The sequence below is a fragment of the Armigeres subalbatus genome, chromosome 1 (assembly GCF_024139115.2).
Source record: "Armigeres subalbatus isolate Guangzhou_Male chromosome 1, GZ_Asu_2, whole genome shotgun sequence".
NCBI lineage: Eukaryota > Metazoa > Arthropoda > Insecta > Diptera > Culicidae > Armigeres > Armigeres subalbatus.
The window spans coordinates 41,973,981-41,983,370 of NC_085139.1; the positions used below are offsets into that span (position 1 = coordinate 41,973,981).

General features: G+C 43.2%; 1 protein-coding gene across 1 annotated transcript; it reads right to left on the reverse strand.

Moving 5' to 3' along the window:
- Positions 1 to 6,345: 6,345 nt before the first annotated feature.
- On the reverse strand, positions 6,346 to 9,105 carry LOC134208314 (uncharacterized). The gene is made up of 3 exons (XM_062684320.1): positions 8,659 to 9,105; positions 7,231 to 8,385; positions 6,346 to 7,033 (listed from the first exon to the last, which is right to left on the reverse strand). Exons 1-3 carry the CDS (start codon positions 8,938 to 8,940, stop codon positions 6,548 to 6,550), a joined length of 1,923 nt encoding a protein of 640 aa, XP_062540304.1. The 5' UTR covers positions 8,941 to 9,105; the 3' UTR covers positions 6,346 to 6,547.
- Positions 9,106 to 9,390: the final 285 nt, after the last annotated feature.

Genomic DNA, 9,390 nt, shown 5'->3' on the forward strand with positions numbered 1-9,390 from the left:
TACGATTCATGTTATAGATTCGAAAACCAATGAAAGGACGTTGAAACGATGGAGTTATTGTTATTTTCATTGAGTTTTCAGTCTATGGTGGGAATCAGATCTGAACGAAAACGGAATTAAATAACATCACTAATTACTTTTGAGAGAAACACGAAATTCATCGGGTCTGAAATAAAACTAAACACAAAATATTACAAATTTCATATGTAAACACAATTCGAAATAATGGGCCTACAATTTGGATTCTATTCGTTTCACACGTTAACATCGTGTGGATGGTTTATTAACGGATGATCAGATTCGAATGAGCGAAGTCGTAAGTTTTACACATGACATTGATTTGCTTTGTCAACATGCGCAAATGTATGTGTCAAACACAAAGCCTTCTCGTGTATTTTTTTATCAGTGTACGTCTAAGGGGAAGACTCTGATACAGGGTGTCAAATGAGAATTTGAAAACTGGAGACCGTCACGAAATCATGTAAGATTTGTAACATTAATAGGCCCTTTATCTTTCAATGGATTTCAATGATTTATATATCAATCGATTCGTAAACTTTCCACCAATTTGCCAGTTGTATTGAAACTATTGATTATCAACGCTAAACTATTGAAAATTTTAGTTCTTTCATGCATCATGCATCCCCTATACAGCGCGTTCCAATCCTGGGTAATTGCCTACTTTTAGGGTATTATCTATTATTGAACTGGGTTGTATGAATGGGGTGGCCCCAGGGGGAGAAGGCGGAGCACTAAATCCCTACCCCAACATGTGCGACATCTGGATTTGGTTCTAAACTGTAAACAACAGTGTTAATTCTCTACCACCTTTTTGTTATGGCGAGGCAATTTTTATGCACACTTGTTTTTTCGATATTTTATCAAAATTAAACACTCAATCATGCAGCAATATAACGATATGGTATGCTTGCGATACGTGCTTGATTATAAGAACTCGAAAAAGAATTTATTTGCAGTAACTAACCGAATATAAAAATGTTCGCATTAACGATTGCGCCCTAACACCGGTTCTAAGCTTCGATGCAGAGTACACGAGCTTTGTTCGCCAGTGACAGGCGTATGAGGCCCTTGGGTGGCCCAGCCGCTAGACAGTGGAGTCCCTACTCCTTCATAGAGTGGGAGATGCTGCTAAAGCTGGGTAGTATTGTCGTGGGATGGTTCCTTCTCTTCTATATAGAGCGGAATAGTATGTTCAGTGTACTATATTTGATTTTACGTAGTTTACGTCGAGCGGTCGTGTCTTGTATACAACCCCAATTTTTTTTAGGGTGCCGACAACCGACCACCTTTTTAAAAAAGGCATAAAATCAATACCTAACAAAACTAGGTATTATTTAAAAAAATCTGAAAGATAAAATAATTCAAATTTTATCACTTGTCATAAGACGAGTTTGTACAATCCCCAAGACAATCCCATTTAATTCCACCACTTAATTGTATCTTGACAGATACGTATTTCGACCTCAACAGTAAGGCCGTCTTCAGTGTCTCGTACTTGACTCGACTTCTCTTACCCCACCGGTGGGGGCATCGGGTGGGGTAAGAGTACGGAATTTTTCAATCATGTGTTTCAAGTATATATTAACAAAAATATGAGTAAATAACATTCACATGATGTTTATTGAAAGTATATAAAAGAATGTTTAAAGATTACGTAACTCTGAAAGGGGGAGGGGGTCCTAGAAATATAAACTTTCAAACGAAAAAACATTCTTTTTTATTATATACAAAAAAAACTACAGAGATAAAAATATAAAAGGTTTCGCGTGGCTTGAACAAAGGAATTTTCTTTAAAGAAAGATCACTAATTACGTAACGGAAAAATGACCATTTCATCACCCCTCCCCCCTATCTTACACTTTTTGTATGAATCTTCTTTAAAGTCTATGAATCGCCAAACATCTCGCAACCCCTCCCAGCTCAGCGTTGCGTAATTTATGCATGTTTCTTTTGATTAGAGGATTATCATTTAGATGAAATTGCGTTTTCGGACTATAGTGACGTGTAAAACAAAACCAAATCAATTTTATTATTTCGCTTCAGTCCTTCCGAACACCAAATTACTTATCTTTAAAAGGAGAACTTGTGATAATTTTCGATTTCTATTCTTTTTTTCAGAATACCTATCAAAATGATGCAGTGCTGCTAGTTTATCTTTTTTATAACTTCAAAAAATCGAAAACGTACTCTTACCCACGCGCACTCTTGCCCCACTCTACTCTAAATTTTATATGGAAAGGAAATAAATGTAACACAACGCGAATAATAAGACCAGTCCTACATAAATGCTAATATTGCCCAAAGTGCTATTTTCTTAAATGTCGGAATGTCAGTCCGGCCTAGGGAATCTCCAAGTGGGGAGTTATGTCGATTTTTCAAGGAAAATTGTTCGTGCTAGTCACGTGATTAAATATAATAATAACAGTAAATAAAATAAAAAAAAAAGTTGTATCAAAGTGCGCAGAATTAGGAGCCCTGCAGAATAATGCACGCTCACGGTACACGAAAAGATTCTGGATCATTTTTTTGTGGTTTAAAATTCAGTTTTTATAACGTCTATAATAAGTATTGATAATTCAAGGTTTACAAAATATGTGCAGTTTAAAAAATCTAGGTCTAGATGGAATTCTAATTCATTCACATCGATCCTATCGTTACACTTGGTCACATAGTGGATGTAATTTATAAATATTCTAAGGATTTCCGCTCGCATATTTTTACCTATTCCTGTCAGTACAGGTTTCATTAGATCCTCAAAGAAAAATTGCCTCCACCCATGTGTTGCTCTTGCTAAAATTCGTTGCAGAACCGTCCATGCCTGGACGACGCGAGCGCTGGAACAAAATTTTGCCTTTCACTAGTAGGTACAATTTGGATCATTGCGCGGATGTAAGCTGCTTTGCTGAAATATTTCGCCACACGTGTGGCCAGTCGATCGCTGGACTGTTTATTTCCACCTTTGGAAGCTCGGTTTGTTGAATGAAGAACCGGTTGATTAGATCGGCGGAGGGGTTTCGTTGGATCAGGTGGGAACTTGGGATAAAGATTAGAGGATAATTCTAACGTCGGGATAGTCTATTGAAATTGCTGGGAGAGGATTTGCGTGAAAAAGAAGGGATCTGTAAAAAGGATGAGAATCGATCTCATTGAGCGCTCTATTTGTGGCTAGGCTTTTGCTTTTTAAAGCCGGGATTTGCAGGCCCAGGCCTCCTTGCTGCTTGTCCCGTGCCAATTGAGTTTTTGGTTCACGGGCAGTCGCTCCTCTCCACAAGAACGTACCCATTGTTGACGTGATCTTCGCCGTGTGAATACCGAGGGGTGGCAACACAGACGATAAATACCATAGCTTGGATGTGCCAAACGTATTCAGCATAACCACCTTCTAGTGTATGTTCAACGTACGTAACGATTGGAGCCACATTTGCTGCGCGAACTTCTCCACCCGTGCATTCCAATTTAGAGTTGTCATCAGACGAATAAAGCTTGCAAAGAAAAAAAAAACAGAATTTTGACTACATGAGTAGCTTGTAGCCACTGGGTGTCAAAAATATTTCCTTCGCAATACCCCACGTTCACCGCAATGGTGTTGCGCAAATTCAATTGCGCGCCAGCGGCAAGACCAAAACGACGAAAAACTTCCTTCATCGTCTCGATCTGCCTCGGTGACGTCACTATCACGCTGATGTCGTCGGCGTAGGCAAAGTAGTAGGCGTAGGCTAGTAAATCCTCTCCACAAAACTTATTCGAGCCGGCATACCAACGGATGGGTATATAAAACGAAGAGATGCATGGACAGTGGGTCCCCTTGTCACAACGAACGAACAATCTCGAATGAACGGCGCCCATTGTCTGGCGATGAGCGCGAGAAGAGCGATGAGTACCTCGTTGAACCCGATCGACCGCATGGTGTAGAAAAGAAATTAATGACGCACCCGATCGAAGGTAAGCTGATGAGCTTACCGGCGCGACCAAGATGAATACACTAGTAGGTGCTCCAACCTGCCAAGTTTATGGAAGAGAAGAAGGCGGGGGTGAAAAATTAATTCCCAGTGCAAAACGACAACAAACCGGCTGGCTCTCCCATACTAAAATCCAAGATGGCTGAATCGTGAATTTGGCAGATTGGAACACCTAGTGGTGTATTCAACTTGGGCGCGACGGTGGTGACGGAGACTGGCGATCCGATATTTCGACACAGTTGTTTCATAAGGGCGAATGTCGCAAACGTAAACAATGCCTTTCCTTGCAAATTCCTCAACAACTAGGACCGCTCCCAGGCAACAACCGCAACCGCTCCGCGCCTGCTATCGAACGGAAGTGGAAAATACCGCCAGAAGTCTCTAATCTTCCTGAAATCAGCAGAAGAAGTCAATGTTTACGTTTGCGACTTTCGCCCTTATGAAACAACAATGTCGATTTCAGAGCGAGTGTGGCTTGGAAGATGTTGCGTTCTGAGTTCGAACATTTTTGTCCGTCGCTCAAGACACGATGGGCGGCTTGCATGACGCGCTCCAGTCGATTTTTCAGAATGTGGGAGAGAAGTTTAAAGTCACTGTTGAGCAGCGATATGGGCCGGTACGCTCGGGCCCTGTGTTCTCACCTCTCTTCTTCCCAAAACACTGAGACGCCCCACGACGGTGTGGGGAAGATTACCGGCGAGTGCTTCATTGAGGAGCAGGTTGAACACGCTTAGGTAAAATTCTCGTGGGATCCCGTCGGCACCGGGGGATCGCTTAGCTGCGCTGGATTTGATAGCAGATAGTATTTCTGCCATCGTAATCTCTTCGGTGCATCACTCGTTTAGTGGGTCGTCCGGTGGGATAACTCATTTGCAAACAATCCCGTCCTCGTTGTTATCTGCTGCTTCTTCCGAGTAGAGGTAGGAGAAAAAACAAACAGATTTGCTTCGATTACTTGTGGCTCATTTAGAATCGCGTTTTCAGCCATTTGCAACTGCACGATGGTTGTTTTTTTACGTCGTCTTTCCCCCAGCTGGAAGATCGACATAGTCTCCCCCGCCTGGCGCGTTTCGTTGATGCGCATGAAAGGGTGGGTAAAATTCCTTCGAAGCGCCATCATTTCACCTTTAAGACGGTTTATGGTAGTCAACATTTCGGGATGTTGGTAACATCCGTCGTACGCTAGCCGTAGTTGCGCATAGAGACGCTGGTGCGCATCGTGAAATTCCTCGGAAACGGCTCGAGATTTCCACTTGAAAAATGTTTTGATTTTTCCCTTAGCTTACGACAGCCACTATTCCATCCACGATCCGTAGTTCCTACGTTGCCGAGTCCAATATTGCCACTTATAATGGAACTCGGCTACGTTTTCTTCGGTTAGAAGATGCGGACGAAGAGCCCAGCAACCGCGCCCGGGTTTCGGAGGTAGTAGGCCAGGGTGCCGTTGGAAAACTTTTCTCTAGCAGCGCGTTGTGCAGTGCCGGAGGGAGCATAAATATTGCAAATTGTCGTATCGTGTACTCTCAGCGCGATCAGCCGGCTGTCCAGGCTTTTCTCGACATGAGTGACCTGATGATATGCTCCTTCACTGCAACAGCGGTGCCTCTCCTCGTGTGGTCCACATTTGCGAAAACGACGTAGCCTGGCAAAGAAAGCTGTTCGTTCTCGACTTTCTAAAGGCACCCGATATCGAGACTTGCTGACTGACTGCTGATGAAGGTTCGGAGCGCGTTGACTTTCGTGGGGTTCGTGATCGTGCCAATTTTTGTCTAGGTTTTACGACGTGAAAGCCATTTATGGGAGGGAATCCACATCCTGCTCGTCGGCATCATCATCATCGCATCGCCCTTCGTCTTCTTCGGCTTCGTCCGCTTCTTGTGGACGTTGTTGAGTCGTCTGTCTGGAAGCCGTCGGTTCGGCTCTGGGAACGAGTCGTATTCGCAGGGTTTTTAAAAAAAGTCGACCAAAGCCACCTCGGCGTGTTGTGGTTGTGTGCGTAACGAGTATTTTGCTTTTGCAGCGGGATTGGAGACACCGTTTGTACGATGCCTATAGCAGGCTGACTTGCTGATTGGGTTTTCGACCCAGCAGGTTCGTTTAGACTCACCGGCTTCGGTAGCTCGGGAAAAGCCTTCAACGTAGCTGGTGCTGGAGCGATAGAGCCCTGACCAACTGGTTTGACGATCGAGGCGCCTGTCGTGGCTCAGCTTGCTCCGTCACGTTGGCGTAGCTTTTTTGGACCAGCAGTTTCTTGTTTTGTACACAGTACATACAATATCTAAATGTTGGTCTGGGAATCCCCACTTCTACATACTTCTATCATGAACGCTATAAGGATGTGATATGTAATGACGACATCAACAAGTTTGCTTTTAAAACATACCATCAATAATATTTACAATCATAACCAGCTGGTTTTAATCAAAAGTCAAAATCCGAAGGAATTTAGCAAATTTGGCTTGAATTTTCATGTCTTACACATCTAATGACTGGATTGAAAGGAAATCTAATTCTCAATCGTAGATTTTTTGGTACTTACCTGTTAGTAACAGTCTAACCTGACACTTTTATGGAATTATTAGCTGTTCTTCGTCACTGGCAAACGCATCCGGATCCTCTTCTATGTCTTCCTCCTCATTTTCATCATCGTCATCCACTTCGTTTTTGACCCCAAATTCCATCTCCTCCTCAACTCCGATGTCATCCTGACTGTTCTCTTCCAGCCCCTGATCGCCCTCGAGCCCGGACAGGCCCTGCAAGCACGAGCCCATATCCAACTGTTCGTCATCCTCTTCCAAAATGGGATGTTCGTGTTCGCCACCTCGATCTTCGAACGAGCTAAACCGACCCTCGATAACGATGAACACTCTGCATTTTGTACACTTCCAAGCCATCCGGCCGTCACTCATGAAGCGATCCGACGAGTAGCGATAGCCTTTGTACAAGACGAAACGTTGGCCTCGCTTGCCCGGGATTAGCTTGTAATAGACCTGCTCGCTGGTTTTGGCATCAGTCATGTATCCCTCGATTACGGTTTCCTTGGTGTAGTCATCCTGTACGAAGAGAACAAACGAATATATCACATTATTGTGGTAATAATATTTTTAGAAAATTCAATTGAACTGATTGAAAACTAGTTTGCAGTAACCATTGAGGTAAGTCAATTAACTAAATGTAAATTGATTTTCGCGAAAACTTATCAAATAGAAGATTCTAGATATAAGCAGCTCAAAAATACAAGCATACTCACGTTTGGTCCATGATTGTGCGCCCAATCACTTTCCTTGATAACCCTTCCGGCAGAGTTGGTCACCAAATTGGCCGGACAGTTGAACAGACTTTTCTTGAAACAGGCCCACCTCGAATACTGTCGATCGATACGCGGGAATCCAAACTCGTATCCGTTATGAACCATCCGCTTGTGGAACAACGCGGCGTTTTTCATTTTCTTACCGTTTTTCATCGATTTTCCTACATCGGGTATCCGAACGATACCATTGCTGATCGGTGGCTGTTCTGGGTACAGGGGAGGCTCATCATCCAGTATGCTTGGCAAGGGTTTATTCATGTCGTACTGAGCCGGATGATTGTGGGAATGACCATTGGAGGAGCACGCACTGAAGTCAGTTCTGAACGAAAGAATCGCTTTGCAGTTTTCCTTGCCGTTGTGTTTCATACATCGCCAATAGGTGGTTTGTTTCTGGGTGGACCTGGCGTAACGATATTTGTACCCATTGCAGATCATCTGTGTCTGGTGGGTTGGGCTTCGGTTGCTCTTGATTAGCTTGTAGGTCACTTTTTGCCCGGTGTGAACATCTATGATAGTTCCATCAGCGTGGTTGGAGAGAGGTTTTTTGTCCGGTCGATGATTATGGCGGTGTGAGCCGCAACTGATGGTTCCATTCGGCGATACCAGAATAGCAGCACGACATTTAAGCTTCGATTTGTACATACATCTCCAATGGACTTTCCCATTGGCACGTGAAGTGGCACAAGTGTAACGATAACCACCGTAGTAATAGTCTTGAACATTTTCACGGCGGGCCCTTTGCTTTGGAAGGGGCTTTAGCTTCCAAGGTTCCAATGCAAGCCCACTTTCTAATGGGACGCTTGGAGTTTCGTAAACGTTTGCAGAATTATCGGCTGGTTGGTTGTAGTCTCCCTCATCCGGTATATCGAACTCATCGGAATCAATTGGTTCAAAGTCCTGTTCATCATCGTCCACATCGTCGTTTGGAGCCTGCATTCCTTGTACATCATTATAGAAGTTTACTTTAGCAGGTTTGACACGTCCCCGAAGAATGGCATCATTAGCCAAGCATTGCTCTTTGTAGACAAAAAACTTGGCAACTTCTTGAACGCAAACGCGACAAACAAATGTATCGTAGTCCTCCTCGAACGAGAGCTGAAAATGGAAAATTCCCTTCATCATCAGATACATATAGTCGTAAGTGTGTTCCTATTTTTGTATTGAAACGCGTCAATTAATTATTATCGATACGAAATACAGAGAAGCAGAAACTTTTAGACTTGCTCAGTGCTCTCAATTGATAAATACGGATGGAATCAACACAAAAACCCCACCCTCCGATGAAACCCAAAAATGCAAAGGTTGAAACTTTTATTCTAATGACAAAATCGATAACCCCATCCCCGCTCCCTCAATCATTCTACTTACAGCAATGGTCAGACAACTGAGGATTTTACGGATCAACGTCCCATCCGGGGATCCATTCGGAGGGAACAAGGGCTTCAGCTGTTGCTCCTTGGACAAACACAACCGGCAGAATCTGTGATCGTTACTGCTGCTGGTATTATAACTCGACAAAGACATCAGATTCTGCTCCTCCAATTTCCCCTCAAATTGATTTCGTTTTGGCTGGACCACCTGCGGGTACCATCCGCTGCTGCTGGTGGTACTGTTGCTATTTTCTCCACTTCCAGCGCTGTTCGACGCCATGCCCGACGCAAAACACTTTAGAAGCCCTTTAATTAGGAACGCGACACTGATTAAAATTCAATTTAACAAATCCTTTCCTTTCGAAATAATGGACGAACGACACAAGAAAAAGTCAACACAAACACGACGAGACCGAGCGAGACAACCCGCATCAGGCTGCAGCCAAATTGAGCTTCGCACAACAACAAAAAGCAGGCAGTGTAGCGACATTAGTGATAATGTCTAACTCATTCTATAGATCAAAGCATCATTCCATTATTTTAACACCGGTAGGATTTTTAAAGACCATATTAAATAATAATGATAAATTGATCACTAAAAATCTTAGTTTCGCATAATGCAGATTAGAAACAATTTTAACAAAATATGGGTGATCGATAGGCAAATTCAATCTCCTGATGGAACAAATTAATAGATAGGCTTCTATCATATGATGCGCTAGAAACGTCA

Coding starts and splice junctions, on each gene's coding strand:
- LOC134208314 (XM_062684320.1), bottom strand. CDS start 8,940: ATGGCGTCGAACAGCGCTGGAAGTGGAGAAAATAGCAACAGTACCACC. Junction 8,386..8,658: donor TCAGTTGTCTGACCATTGCT/GTAAGTAGAATG, acceptor TTCCATTTTCAG/CTCTCGTTCGAGGAGGACTA. Junction 7,034..7,230: donor CGCACAATCATGGACCAAAC/GTGAGTATGCTT, acceptor CTCTTCGTACAG/GATGACTACACCAAGGAAAC.